This window comes from Gopherus flavomarginatus, chromosome 1 (assembly GCF_025201925.1).
Source record: "Gopherus flavomarginatus isolate rGopFla2 chromosome 1, rGopFla2.mat.asm, whole genome shotgun sequence".
NCBI lineage: Eukaryota > Metazoa > Chordata > Testudines > Testudinidae > Gopherus > Gopherus flavomarginatus.
In genome coordinates this window covers 100,570,676-100,586,142 of record NC_066617.1, presented here as the reverse complement: position 1 = coordinate 100,586,142, position 15,467 = coordinate 100,570,676, and the positions used below count along the sequence as shown (strand labels likewise).

The 15,467-nt window shown below is 51.8% G+C and overlaps 1 protein-coding gene across 1 annotated transcript; it reads right to left on the bottom strand.

Annotated features, from left to right (window-relative positions):
- Window positions 1-6,527: 6,527 nt before the first annotated feature.
- On the bottom strand, window positions 6,528-12,290 carry SSTR3 (somatostatin receptor 3). Its single transcript, XM_050927001.1, has 2 exons — window positions 11,825-12,290; window positions 6,528-8,516 (listed from the first exon to the last, which is right to left on the bottom strand). Exon 2 carries the CDS (start codon window positions 8,477-8,479, stop codon window positions 7,256-7,258), a length of 1,224 nt encoding a protein of 407 aa, XP_050782958.1. The 5' UTR covers window positions 8,480-8,516; window positions 11,825-12,290; the 3' UTR covers window positions 6,528-7,255.
- Between the last annotated feature and the right edge of the window lie 3,177 nt (window positions 12,291-15,467).

Sequence of the window (15,467 nt, the reverse complement as noted above, 5' to 3'; positions counted from 1 at the left end):
TGCATCCGATGAAGTGGGTTTTAGCCCACGGAAGCTTATGCCCAGATAAATATGATAGTCTCTAAGGTGCCACTAGTACTCCTCGTTCATTTTCCAGACTGGTCCATGATCTTTGGAGGGCAGCTGCAGGATTTTAGGGCCCCTTTGGAAAATGTGAGGCCCTGCCTGCATTAATGTTTGTTTCTGCTTTCATCTGCTCTTCCTGCGCAGCAGCTCAGTGCAATGGCACTTGCTTCATGGTGTACAGATGGTGACATTGCACCACTGCGTCTGCCCCGTTTGCAGGGCCTTGCGCCCAGGCCCCTAGCAAGGAGCAGGTTAAAGTCACCTAGATGAGAGGGGTCTCACAGACAGCTGGAGCGCAGGACCGATTTGGGTTCCCATCTAAGCCGTTTGCTCAGTACTGGTTATTCACACAGGGGTCCCATTTGGTCACATGACCCACTCCCCTTCCATTCATCTCATGCCCAGCCCCAAAGCCGTCCAGCACACTCAGCTGCCTGGCAAAATTCCACATTGTCAGAGTGGAGGAGACTGTGCCCCTCCCAGCACAGGGCACCCCTGTGTGGGGAGACCCCACTTGTGCAGGACAAAACGACCTCCCACCCTGAGGAAACATTCTGCATGCTTTGTGTTGGGCAGCATGTGTGGTAGCGTTACCTTGGCCACCGCCAGGAACTGTCTGCAAGGGAGTGATGAGAATCTTATGTTTTAGGCCTTGATCACCCCTACTCCTCCTGCCCCCTCTAATCCTATTTGCCCTGACAGCTGTGCTGGGAACTCGACAGCCCTGACATGCGGTGCAAGGGGGGAAGGGGGAGAAGATGAGACCAGGCCGGATAGGGGCCAATGTGAGCAAATAGCTCCCCCTGAAGGAGAAACGGGGATCAGCACCTACAACCACTGGTAAACTTTCCCTCTGCTTCAAGCCTTGTCCACACGGGCAGGGCCGGCTCCAGGCCCCAGCACACCAAGCGCATGCTTGGGGTGGCATGCCGCGGGGGGGGGGGGCGCTCTGCCGGTTGCTGGGAGGGCTGCAGGCAGCTCCGGTAGAGCATCCGCAGGTACGCCTGCGGGAGGTCCACCGGAGCCGCAGGACCAGCTGACCGTCCGCAGAAACGCCTGCGGCAGGTCCACCAGAGCCGCGGGACCAGCGAGCGGCAGAGCGCCCCCCTGCGGCTTGCCACCGTGCTTGGGGCGGCGAAATGGCTAGAGTCGGCCCTGCACACGGGCACGTTCTGTGCCCCGTTGTGAGCAAGAAGTTTAGCTGCCTGTGTTGGCAACACTATAAGTCTTCTTTGCATGGGGCCCAGCCCAAACCCCACTACGGTCAATGGAAAGACTACCACTTCTTGCAGTGAGTGTCGGACGAAGCCATGGTGCCCAAGCAGGTTAGCCCTGCCTACTGCAGCACTTAAAAACATGGGTGCAGCTGTACCTATGGCTGACAACAGACACAGAATGTGCTAGGCAAGGTGTCTTCCTGTAGTGCGGTCTGATCTACAGCCCCTTGCTCCTACCTTAACAGGAGATGCCAATATAACACCATTTGCAGGGAACAGGATGTGTTGTAAGCGTGTTTCTAAATGCCCGCATAGGCACCATACATGAGTCAGCATGCACATATATGTTTTACATGTATGCATCCACATGTAATATTTCAGGGTTGCATTTATGTCTAGAGTGACCAGATGTCCCGCTTTTATAGGGACAGTCCCGATTTTTGGGTCTTTTTCTTATATAGGCGCCTATTACCCCCCGAGCCTCTGTCCTAATTTTTCACATTTACTGTCTGATCACCCTATTTGTGTCCCACAGGCAGAGTGTATACATATTAGATGGTATGTTACGCTGAGTGTGCATGTGTTTAGATGGGCACTGTGTCTGTGTTTCTGTGCTGGGAGTTTTGTGTGTCTGGGTGCGAGATCTGTGCGAGGTGGGTGCCTTATGTGTGTGTTTGCATATTTTAAGCTTGGGAAGGCAAAGAACACTAAGTTTTCATGAGCAAATATTTGCATATTTTCCACTCGTTCGAGCAGATAAAGGGTTTCAGTTTGCTATTGCATCCCCAGGAGAGCAGGGAGCATCTAATCTGTTCACATCTCTCTGCATTTTTATCTGTTTGGTTCCCCTGCATCAAGACCTGTTTAGAAACCACCCCCAGCCTGCAGCCTTGACCCATGCTCCCAAACAATTCAGAAACAAAGGCACACGCCATGTGCCTGCGTAGGTTTGCCATTCACCTTATCGGAGCCGCTGTTTTACCATACGGATCGTGTAAACAATGGCTTCCTGAAAATAGCCGAGAAGGACATCAAGTGCAGGCTGTGTAAGCAGCGCAGCCTTGTAACGTGCCCTCCCCTCAGTTAGGCTGAACCCCTCCGTGTGGCCCTTTTCATTTCTGCAAAGTTCTCTTCAAAGTTACAGCAGCAGGGTAAGGTCAAGCAGAGAGCAGGTACAGCTCAGTGATTGTGTGGGTGCAGACTGTGTATCGTTAGGCTTAGTGGGGGTACATAGGGTATTGTGTTCTGAGTATATTTTCAAGGTCAGTAATCAAAGCCCAGCTTTAAATACACACACACACATGCGTGTGCTGGTGCGCACACACACACATTCTTGCAGTGCCTGCAGAATGGGGTCCTTCTATTTCTAAGCACCCTGACTGTGAACAAACACAAGCAGGGAAGAGGCATTGCAGGGGCTGCTGGAAGCGCTGTGGTCTCTGCTAGACTTGCAGCTCTGCTCACTACGTGATAAGAATGAAACCCTTTGTGTGGCGGAGGGTTTGATGGCCCCCTTATCTCTGTGTCTCTGCAGCCAGAATAGAAAAATCCATTTCCACGTCTAATTAGAACAAATCCCCCTGAACATGTCCAGAATTCAACTAGCTGCTGTGCATGACTTCAGCCCCTGTCGTTCCCAAAGCCAGCCCACTGCAGGGCCCAAACCAGAAGAGATGCACAGGGCCAGCCACATGAATGCAGTTTGCACATGGCAATACAAGCTGATGGCAGCCGTGAACTCACAGGGGGAGGAGGAGGTAGGGCTGTGGGACAGAACTAGTTGAAAATTTTCACTCCCCTTACCCCCCACTCCTCCCCGTGAAAAACAGACTTTTCATTGACATGGAAAAAGTCTGCAGACAATTTTTGATGTTAAATTTTTTTTCTGACTTTATAATGAAAAAAGTAAAAAAAAATTGTTTTCCCATTTTCATTTTCTATTTGTTTTCTCCCCTCCTTTCCCCCCCCCCCCCCCATTTTGCAACTGGAAAAAAGGAAGGGAAAAATAGAAAATGTGGGAGAGTGAGCTTGTTTCAGTGCAAAAATGAGAACATGTTGCAATTTTTCATGAAATATCTTGAAAAAATGAAAACTGTTGAACATGTCCCCCCAGACATACCATTTTTTAACCAGCTCCATGGTGGGAGACACTGAACGGCCTTTCCAGTGGGCACAGCCTAGTGAAATCAACAGCACTCTGAGTCCCGTCTGAGCAGCCTAGTGTTTCTGCACCTAGCTGTTGTGGGCAAAAATGTCTTTGAGGTTTCATTCCTGATCTCTCATTGCAGAGGAGGCTGCAGAGGTTGACCATGAGCTCCCTCTAATCCATCAACCTGGCAAAGGGTTTCTACTTCATCGTATGGCCAAGGTGGCATGTGTAGTACATTGATAATATAATTGACAGCCAGGGATCCCTCCTTCCCTAAGGAAGGAGCTAGTGCAGTCATACAGCCAGTCTAAAAGGAGATGGAAAACCTTCATGCGTCCATTCCCCATGTACTCTGAGCTGCCTCTCTCCAGCTACGTCCTCTTCTGGCTGCTACTCTCACTGCTCAGGAATAAGCCACCAGCTGCCTCCCTTCCCAGAAGGTCAGTGCCATCTCCACTACATCCTCCAGCAGTGCTTTCTGCTTCAGAATTACCCAGCATTGCCCTTGCTGTGATGCCACCTAATAGCAGGATCAAAACATCTACCAGTTTACCTCTATCATTGTGGGATCTAGACCCTTTCCTCTCCGGTACCTGTTGCCTCTTGCACCATGCCATAGATGGGAACTCTGGAAGTCTGTCATGATCCCTTCTCTTCCTGGTGACCAGATGACAGCTGGAACTCTTTCCACAATCAGAATGGCCTTTTTGGTCTAGCCACTGAGATTGGCTAACTCCCTGCAGTTGCTGTGGGTTTGCTCCTTAGGCTGCAGACTGTATTAGAGTCCATGACAGCGTATCTCTGCATGGATTGAGCCTCCAAAGGTATAGGAGAAAGGAGGAGACATGAAGAGCCACCACAACAAGTGATTTACAAGGAATGAGAGCAGATACTAAGGCCCTGAAATCTCACATTGTGATATATACCTATCTTTATATATGCACCCCTTTCTCAGCCAAGCAAAGGGAATGCATTTCACCAAAGAGAGATGTGCAATATCTGGTACAAGGGTGGATGCTTCAGGAATCAGGAAAGGGAATTTGTGGGGATTAGCCTTCACTCATGGATTGTCTGGTACCAAGATACTGTGTTCAGGGAGAAGAAAGGATGGATGTGGGGTGGGAGGAGGGTTATTACTCGCAGAAAGTCCAGTGCTAGGACTGCAGGGTTAGGGGGATCAGCCCCATTCCCAGCCCCAGTCACAGACAGTCCAGCACCAAGACAGCTGGGTGGTCAGTATCTGTTAACCCTCCCTGACTGCCAGTCCAGCACTGGAAGACACGTATCCTAGTACACTCCTTGCCCAGCCCTGGCTGCTTTCGCTGCACTTGGCTATCCCCACACTGACCAACAAGTTCTCATTTAGCCACATATTGATTCTGAGTGAATTTGCTCTTCAGGAACGTGATTCCATTGTGCGGTTGATCTCACCATTCAAGCCTCCTTTCTCTGCTGTTCCCACTGCATTTCTCTACTTTGGCTTCAAATCTGTTCTGTGTTTTTGGTCTTGTGGCTGCTCCCTACAACAACTCAACTAGCCCCTCACAGTCTCGCCCCCTCCCTCTCGGAGGTGCCTCTTGATCTGAAAAGTATTTCTGCCACAGAGAGACACCGTTTACACATCCCGCAGGATCCTTCTGTATCTCTTGGAGTACTTTCTCCTTTTGGCTGGTCTTTAACACCCACACACCCACGCCGCCTCCAATTTCCCCAAAGCCGCCCCTGGAGGAAGGTGCCCATAATCCTACTGAAGACTCTGGATTTAAAGTCGCTCTTACTGATTGCTGTATCTTAGCAACAGCATTTATAGAAAAGTTCAAGGTATGGGGAGAGGCATTTATCAGAGCCTGCAGGAATGGAGCAAGGTAGAGGGAAAAATGCTCACACATACACCCCCCATTTGCAGCCACCTCTCCACCACTCAAATGCAGACAAATCCACCTTTGTACCCATGCAGACCCACCCCCCACATGGACACCCCACGGACACTGCCAGAGACAAATCCACCCCCTTCACCTGCACAGACACCCCCACAGAGACACCACCAGAGACAAATCAACCCCTGCACCCATACAGACAACCCCACAGAGACAAATCAACCCCCTGCACCTGTACAGACACTGCCAGAGATGAATCAACCCCCTTCACCTGCACAGACACCCAGAGACGAATCAACCCCCTTCACCTGCACAGACACCCCCACAGAGACACCCAGAGACAAATCAATCCCCTTCACCTGTACAGATATCCCCACAGAGATAAAATAAGTCCCTGTACCTGTACAAAAATCTCACATACACATACCCACAGAAAAACCAGTCCTGAACCCCTGTACACGCACACACATCTGCCCACCATACATCTATATGGGAATTACCATATTCACAAAAATTCCTACTCTCACTCCCAGTATGGTTGCCAGCTTTCCAATTTTTTAAAAACCAGACAATACAACCCCCTCCCTGTTGCTCACCCCCTACTCCCATTGGACTCACCTACCACCTGCAGAGCTGGGCTGGGAGGACCTGATGCGGCACCTGCCTGCTTGCCCAATTGGGGCATGGCAGGGCAGGGGGTAATTGGGGCCCAGCAGAGGGGGGTTTGGTCCCTGGAGCAAGAGCAAGGGGCCACAGCAGAGCGGATGGGGGAGGTGGTCACCGGAGCGAGGGGCCATAGAGAGCCGAGCCCCAGCTGAGAAGGCAGTACCTACCTCCTCTCCACCGGAGCTGGGAGTCAGTTCCTAAGCTTCTCTCCAGTCCATCAGCTGAGCTCCTCCAGCAGCAGCTGCTCTTCCGACCCTCCCTGCAGTAGAGGCTGGTCACTGCAGGAACCAGACTTTCAGTGTCCGATCAGTTGTACTGACCAGACACAGCACAGGTCCCCTTTTGACCTGACTTTCCAGTCAAAAACCAGACACCTGGCAACCCTAACTCCCACATAGCTGCCCCAGCCCACAGACACCCCCATTTTTCACACCTGCACCCTCATCCTCCCAGCACAATCGTACTCACACACAGACTGATCCTTTGACATTGTTCACAGAGTCCTAAATCTTTATGTTTATTCATGATAAGATGGAGGAGGGCAGTGGAAATTACAGCTTGCAGAAAGCCCTGCCCCTAGCCCATGGTGTTTTGGTCTTCTTCAGTCACCCACCAGGTACCCACCAATACCACCATGAAACCCTGGGATCTAGAGGTGAGGAAGGGTGTGTCTCATATTCTGTCCCACTGTCCTAAACCAGCCCTATGAGACCAGTCTGCAGGTGGGACATGAGAACCCTTTAAAGGATCAGGGCATTCCATGCGGTTGAGATAATATCGGGTCACACAGGAGGTGGGGAGCTGTTCCCAAGAGACACTAGAGCAGCTGGAGGTGTGGCGAGGACAGCCCTAGGGGCAGGCTGTATGTGTTTGTTGGTGGCGGGGGGGAAATGTCCCCATGATCCTGCCCTAGAGTGTCTGGTTCCCATGGACACTGGGACAGCTTGGGCATCTGATGAGGGCACTAGAGTAATTAGCAACCACTCATAATACTGTCTGTCGGTTGTAGGGAGATTCAGTGCTGGACTCCTTTCTGCAGCTCTGCACCCCCCTCTGCCCTTATCCAGTTCCCCTTCCGAGCCCAACCCAGATACTGTCGCCCAGCCCTTCCCACAGGATTGCTGAAGTCACAGGAGGTGCTCTGCCCTTCCAGACACTCCTCGAACTCGCTCATCTCCAAGTGGAGCCTTGGACCTGGCTGCCCTGCAGTCCACAACCCCCCATAGATACAGACTGTAGTGTCCAGGAGATAGCGGGACAGCGCCTCCCCCTTCCATTCACTACAAATAACTGATGTGCAGTGCACTGGGTTTATCACAGCTCCCGGGCTCCTCTGGGAGCGGCTTCTGCTCACTGCCTCCTGCTGCTCCACTGGTCAGGGCACACTCCTGTCGACCATTGCCATTCTGGGCAATCTTGCTGACCCCGCTGTCCTCCGCTTCCTCCTCCTCCTCTTCCTCCTCTTCAGTCTTCTCTGGGGGACGTGCCACCACATCCTGGCTCTGCACCCGGCGGGATGGCCTCAGGATGGCCCTGCGGAAGCCCTGCTTGAACCGGTAGGAGAGGAAGCCATAGATGATGGGGTTGGCGCAGCTGTTGGCATAGGGGAGCACCACGACGAGGAAGTAGACCCCGAAGAGAGATGGCTCATTGGGCAACGGGCAGACCACATTGACGATGTTGAGCACGTAGAAGGGAAGCCAGCAGAGCACGAAGACGGCCACCACAGCCACCACCATGCGCGTGACCCTGCGCTCTGACCGCTTGCGCTTGGACGAAAGGGCCCGCACCCTCCGGCTGGAAGAGCGGACCTTGACAACGATGAGCAGGTAGCAGAGGCAGATCACCAGCAGCGGCCCAAAGAAGCCCAGGGTGGCCGTGTAGATGATAAAGCCAGCTCTCCACATGGAGGCTGGCTCGGGCCACTGGATGTGGCAGGTGCTCATCCCCAGGGGGACATTAGAGAACACCACCACTGGCAACACCACCACTGACGACAGCACCCACACCGTAGCGCTAACAGCCTTGGCCACGCGGGCCGTCCGCCACTTTGACGATTTCCCTGGGTGCACCACAGCCAGGTAGCGGTCGACGCTCATCACAGTCAGGCAGAAGATGCTGGTGAACTGGTTTATGGAATCCACGGCCATCACCAGGCGGCACATGAAGGAGCCAAAGGGCCAGTAGGAGAGTGCATTCTGTGCAGCCAGGAAGGGCAGCCCCAGCATGAACAGCTCATCTGCCAGCGCCAGGTTGAGGATATAGACATTGGTCACCGATTCTCTCACTGAGTGGCGCAGGACCACGTAGATGACCAGGGAGTTCCCAACCAGCCCAACCACGCAGACAATGAGGTAGACCAGGGGGATGAGGACTTCGCTGACATCCATGCCTGGGCTGGCAGTTGTGGATAGGTTCCCCAGGATGGAACTTGCCCAGCTGGTGGAGATGTTCCCCTCCTCCGAAGCCACAGGAGTGGAGGAGGTGAAAGCAGGAGAGTCCATGGCAAAGGAAGGATGGGGCGATCTCCCACTGGATCAGCTGGAGAGTTGGAGGCAGGAGGAGAGGAAGAAGAAAGGTATTTACACTTTAAAAGTCAGAGCTGAACAAGCCACACATAAAATAGCAGGCATAAGAACATGTGGGCACAGACACAGGTGAGAAGGAGAGGGGGATTAGGATGCCGGAGTCGCTGGAGCATATGGGAGAATGTCAGATGTGATCAGCTGTTTAAGAACCACTATTGGGCGATTGAGACCAGCGGGAAAATGGCCTGGTATACAGCCAAGGGACTTTCCAGGGGAAAGATCCCAAGGGAGCAACCACAGGCCTCCATTTCCTATTGAAAATGGCTCCGGGGCTGGTGAAGTTAATTTCAAGGACCCTGATTCTCATGTACGCTGAAGTCTCTATACATTGGACGGGATCCTGCTGTAAGTCACCAGGGCGTTATTGTCCACCCACCTCCCCTCGCCCACTATCGAGGCTGAGAAATCCCCTTGAAGTCCAGAGCAAATGTCAGAAGCTTGGCTTAGTGCCCTGGAAGAAGGAGAGGCAGGTTTGCACCATCCCTGCACATGAATAAAGGAGGAGCTGGAGTATTTATAACATTCTCACTGGAGGCAGATGGAGTTATACATCCAACTACCACCCGCTCTCACTCTCTCTGACCCCAGCAGCAGCTCTGAGCCTTCTCGAATCCAGGTTGCTAATGGAAGGGGAAGTTCCTGCCTTACCACTCCACAGCACCAAAACAAATGTCAAGCCCTCTTAATCTTCTGATGCCCAATTGCCCGTCACATCAAGATTTGGCAAGGAAATGCTCAGAGTGAACCCTGTACAAACTAGCAGCTTATGTGTGTGCCAGCTCTTCACTGACAATGGCAGAGATTGAACATGGGACGGGAGGGATGGGATTCTTGTCCGTCGCCTCTTTGGGGTGGGGCTGGGGCCCTGTGGGAGCTGTAGCTCAGCACAGGGCAAGACGTGGAGACACAGCCTCTTGCCCCAAGCTATGCCGGGGGAGTCTATGGTGGCATGTCAGTGATGCTCTTGGATTATCAGAGGTCTGGAAGAGACCCTCCGAGATTTCAAATGGCAGCCCCTTGCCTTTGTCATTCCTTGGTGTATTGACCCCACTGCTTGATTAGCTCCTCAAATAGCCATATTGTAAGTGGGGAGGACTTGCATGGAAGGGGATGGATGCTTAGCCCCAGGAATAGATGGCACCTTCCCCACCCCAGTCTCACCTGAGGGTTTGGGCCAGGAGACCCCTCAATGTTTCAAAGCTTATCCCAGCTTTTCCCTAGTAACGAGGGCTCGGAATCTCAAAGGACACGATTTCCAGTCCTACCCACCTCCAGCAGCTCAGAAACATGCTGAGAACTATTTTCCCTCATGGTGTTTTTCAAACCGTACAAAACCAGGGCAGGCAAAGATTTGATATTAAAAACCTAAAAAAAACCCCCAAACATTAATCAAACTTCTGGAAGCCTCAGGCAAAGTCTGAGGTTTGGGCTGGTTCTTATAATATTGGAATGTGTTATGAGGAGCCCCACAGAAATACTTCCTCTGGTCGCCACCGCGCCTCCCATTTCACACCTTCTACTTCTGCCCACATTCCAGTGGGCTCCCTCTGCCCTGGTTCTCTACCAAACACAGCTAGGACATTGTCACGTTATCCTTGTTATCTGTGTTGAATGAGCTATTGGTTTATGATGGGGGGGAGGGGAAATGCCCAGAGAGGGAGCTGAACTGTTTAGAGAAGTCCAAGGCGGGTGTCCTGGAATGAAATTGAACAATAGGAAGCTCAGGCTGAATGTCAGGAAAGGTTTCCTGACAGTGAAGTCCATTGGGCTGTGGAATAACCTTTGCGATGGAAGCCCCACCACTTGGGCCATTTAATACGAGGCAGGCAAAGCCCTGAGAATACACGGTAAGGGACTGCCCTGCACTGGCCAGGAAACATGGACTGAATAGAAAGCATATCCTGCATCTTGGCAGGAGGTTAGACTAGATGACCCCTGCGGTCCCTTCTAACTCTCTGGTTCTATGATTCGAAATTCTTTGAACTCTTCCAGAGCCTTCTCAGTGATGTACATAGGTGTTAATTTTTTCAGGGGAGTGGCAGGCATGGGGGTCAGGTACAGTGATAGAGGGTATGTCCCCACTGCACAGTAAAGCCCAGGTCTGTGAGACCTGGGCTTGGGGACTCAGTGTTTGCAAGCCCACACTTGAGCATCCACACTGCATTGTAAGCCTGGGTTTACAATTGCTGGCTCCAAGTCTCACAGCTGTGCTAACATGTCCATACTGCGCTTTGCAGATCTTCTGACTCAGGTCTGTGACTTGACCTGCCTCCTCACTGCAAAATGACAAGGCTTGGACCTGAGTCTCAGCTGGACTCGGGCTCTGACCCACCCAAGCCCTAAATGCTTACTGACCCAGGCAGGCTGATTTGTGTGTGGACAGAAGGGGGCTTGGACTCAAACCTGAGTCAGAGCCCAGACATAGTGTGCCGCGTAGACATACCTAGAGAATAGGAATAGACTGGTGGCAGGAAGTAAGGAGTGGTGAAATCTAAGTCCCATAAAGAGCAGCAGGTAGAGGCAAGGGATCTCAGTGAGCACTCTGACTGCAGGCATGGGGCCTCCTAGGAGTATTGGTGTGGTTAGACCTCTGGGAGGGGGGTGCAGATGTGGTGGACCCAATGAGGTTGAGGAAACTATTGGGAGATGCCTGGGGTATAGGATCAAGAACCTGGTTACTTAGCTTATAAGCTCTTTGGGGCCGGGACTTTTTGTATTGGGGCACCTGATGGGGCCTCTAGGTGCTCCAGTAATGCAAATAAACAATAACAACAGTATAAGTGTGTTTGTGCCTAGGGGCTGGGGTCCCAGCCAGGTGGGGGTTTGTGAGTTAAATGCCAATTTCTATCTTTATCCAAGAAATCCAAAGTCTTTAGGAATAAGAACCCACATTGTCAGTGGGAAACGAGGGATAAGAGGGAGAAATTGTGGTGGGGGGAGCAGAGAGGGGAATCACTGACGCATAGATTAGCTTTGTAAATGATGGGAAACCCACCTAGAATTCCCTAAAGCAAGGTACATAGCCTCTCTCTCGAATCCTGCACCTTCTCCATCCCTCCCGCCTTGACTTGCACCCATTCATTCCTATTCCAGTTCATGACTCTCTCACCTCCTGGCCATCACCAGCCACCAGTCTGTGGGGACAAAGCGAGGCAGGGGAGGCAGCAGGTTCCATTTGGGGGAACTGCAGAACCAACTTTTGCACATCAGAGCGCCTGGAGGAGAGGGTGGAAAGAGGAGGCAGATCTGCCTGGTACTTACACGTCAATGGGATTTATATGTTCCTCCACACACCGGGAGAATGTGTCATATTGTTTCTTCCCCTTTAAAAAAAATTTCCCAATGAAATCTCCATGTGGTTTCAGTCCTTGAGGGGCTGGAATTGCTTGTCACACTTCTCCAGAGGTGTCTGCTGCCCTCACCTCTTCTGCTGCTCCAGAGGTGGTGGGACTTTTCTGCCTTCCTCCAGCACTGCCACATCTGCCTGGTCAGACTCTCTCATCTGGTCTCTAGGGCTTGCCTGCTGCAGGGACCAGACCCAGCTCCCAGCACTGCTCAGTGGAGCCAGGACTCCCCTCTCCAGCTCTCCATCCGCTGAAGTGGAGGCTTGGCGGACAGAGTTAGGTAGATCAAGCGCGTCAGTTACTCCCGGGAATGATCCCACCAGCCAATCAGCATAGACTGGGGGTGGGGGGAAGAGCGAGCATGAGAGAGAGAAAGAGAGAGAGAGAATGAATGGTAGCAGAGGGAGAATGGGGAGAAGGAAAAGAGGGGAGTGCCAGAGTGATTGTGATGGAAAGAGAGAGAGAGAGGGAAGGAGAAAGGAAGGCGGGGAGTGAGAGAGAGAACAAGAATGAGGGGGTGGTTGTGACAGATGGTGACTGAAGGGCAAGCCAGAGAGGGAGAAGGAATGAGGGGGAGTGGAGAAGAGTGAAAGCAGGAAAGGGGAGATGAAGAGAGTGGCTGGGTACAGTGAGAATGCAGTGCAGGGGAGACAGGCTGGATGGAGCAGGTGGCTGAGCCTGAGGGGAGTTTTTTTATAGGGCTGCAAGTGGGGTGAGGGATTACAGATGCACAGGAGAGATGTTCTCTGCCCCAAGCAGTTTACAGTCTAGGCAGGCACAATTGGAGCCCCCAGGGCTGCATCATGATCACAACGCATTGGTATTTATAGGGGTCTGGGGGGGCATGAACTCCAGCTTCCACTGTACCCTTCTCCTCTCCTCTGTCCACAAGCATCTCCAATAAGACAAGGGAGAGTGAATAGAGGAGTAAGGATTTTTCTGTCTCTACCACCTACCTATGTGAGGCCATTTCCCTGCTGGAGCTCTCCTGAGGAATGAGATCCCCCCCTCCCCCTGCTGATTGCCTCACCTCTGCAAACAGGTGATCTGATCTGGGACACAGAAAGGGATTGGCTCCAAGGGGAGAAATCCAGTCCGCTCTGCAAACACGTCCCTCTGGATAAAAACAATAACTCCACATTGCCAAGCATTGTTCCTGCTGCGGCCCTCCTACCAACTGCTTTTGTTTCCTATTCCTCTCTGACAGCGCGTTTCCCTCTCACTCAGCCTCTGAGATCCGGCTGATTGCCACTTCCCACCTTCCGTATTTGAGCTTCTAGGGCCAAATTCAGACGTAATACGAAGGGGTGCAATGCAGCTCCATTGGCTGAACATACACTCACAGAAATGTAGGGCTGGAGGCAGGGCCGGTTCCAGGCACCAGCGCAGCAAGCAGGTGCTTGGAGCAGCCAACGGAAAGGGGCGGCACCTCCGGCTCTTCGGCGACAGGTCCCTCAGTCCCTCTACAGCTGCCGAAAAATGAAGCGGCAGAAGTAGAGCTGAAGTGTCGCTGATCACGGCTTTTTTTTTTCTTTTTTCTGCTGCTTGAGGCGGCAAAACTCTGGAGCCGCCCCGGGCTGGAGAGGACCTTGAGACGTCATCAACTCCAGCCCCTTGTGCTGAGGAAGGGCCAAGTAAACCCAGAGCATCCCCGAAAGGCGTTTGTCCAGCCTGCTCTTAAAAACCTCCAGTGATGGGGATTCCACAACCTCCCTTGGAAGCCTGTTCCAGAGCCTAACAACCCTTGTAGTTAGCAAGTTTTTCCAGCTATCTAACCTAAATCTCCCTTGCTGCAGATTAAGCCCATTGCTTCTTGTCCTATCTTCAGTGGACATAGAGGACAATTGATCACCATCCTGTTTATAACAGCCCTGAACTTATCTGACGACTTATCAGGTCCCTCCTCAGTCTTCTTTTCTCAAGACTAAACATGCCCAGTTTTTCCAATCTTTCCTCACAGGTCAGGTTTTCTAAACCTATCCTCTTTGTTGCTCTCCTCTGGACACTCTCCAATTTGTCCACATCTTTCCAAAAGTGTGGTGCCCAGAACTGGACGCAGTTCTCCAGGTGAGGCCTCACCTGTGCAGAATGGAGCAGGAAATTACCTCTCACGTTTTAACGTACAGCATGCCTGTTAATACATCCCCGAGTAATATTAGCCTTTTTTGCAACTGCATCACACTGCTGACTCCCATTTAATTTGTGATCCGCTATAAACCCAGATCCTTTTCTGCAGTACTACCGCCTAGCCCGTTAATCCCCATTTTGTAGCTGTGCATTTGATTTTCCCTTCCTATGTGTAGTACTTTGCACTTGTCTTCATTGAATTTCAGCTTGATTTCAGACCAAATCTCCAGTTTGTCAAGGGCATTTTGAATTCGAATCCTATTCTGCAAAGTGCTTGCAACCCCTCCCGCCTTGCTTGCAGCCTACAGGCTGGGATCCCAGTTCTGGGCTCTGCTGGAACCTTTTTGTGTCAGCTGAGCTGCAAGAAAAGGACTGCAATGCTGGCTTAGGCCTGGTTTACACTTAAAATGTAGATCAACACAGTTATGTCACTCAGGCGGCTGAAAAAGGCATTGTTTAATTTATCGATTAGTTCCCAAACCTCTTCTGTCAACACCTCAGTCTGGGACACGTCCTCAGATTTTAAGCCACTCTCTTGATTTTGGGGAGCCTGACTCATGAGTTTTGAAAGCTTGGGGTTGGCGACAGATTCTGGCATTTACACCCCCCCATACATATGAGCATGTAGGGAACCTGAGACCAGACTCCACTGTGTTGTGCCTACAGCGGTCACACGAGCTGTGAATTGGGCCCAGGCACCTCATCTCACAATGCAAGTATCTGGCGGAACCCTCCACCACAGAATGTTATGAGAGGTTAATGCATGAAACATCGTGCCACAGGCTGTCTCTGAGGTGAGCCTTGCGTCTCTGAGCTACCCCTGAAATTAACCTGTGGAACTCATCACCACCAGGGTCTAACCCATGGAATTTTCTGTTACAGGCCCCAGCCGACATTAACCTGTGAAACTCTTTGAAGCAAGGTAGAACCTGTGGAGCTCAGACGCAGGCTGGTTGCAGAGTGGAAAGCTGGTTCAATCCAGTCCCCTGCCCTTTCCTGTTACTGCCTCTGGATTTTTCTTTACCATTTGCTTTGTCCTGAACCCTTCTCCAACTTGTAAGGCTCCTGATAGTGGGGGTGGGGAGAAGGGAAGCCTGGGTGAGCCTGGATCTGCAGTACTCGGGAGAAGTATGCTCTGGCATCTGCCCTAACAGCCATCACATAACGTTGCTTTCCCTATTCTTAGCAGCAGTCAAGGCTCCTGGCGCCCCTGCAGTGAATCAGTCACCCAGGTGCCAGCAGCTGCAGATTCCATGCTCTGCTGCTGGGGCAGCTCTCATCTGTTTGATTTCAGCAGATCCGTGGGCTATTTGCCTTGATTGGTGACTCATTCCTGCCCTGCCTTCCTGCTTACCTCTCTGTGTGTTTGGCTATGTAAGTAAGTGCCAATGTATGTATAGGTGTGTGTATGGGTGCAGGCATAAATGACAGTG

Bases quoted from the DNA above. Each gene is read 5' to 3' on its own strand.
- SSTR3 (XM_050927001.1), bottom strand. From the start codon at position 8,479: ATGGACTCTCCTGCTTTCACCTCCTCCACTCCTGTGGCTTCGGAGGAG.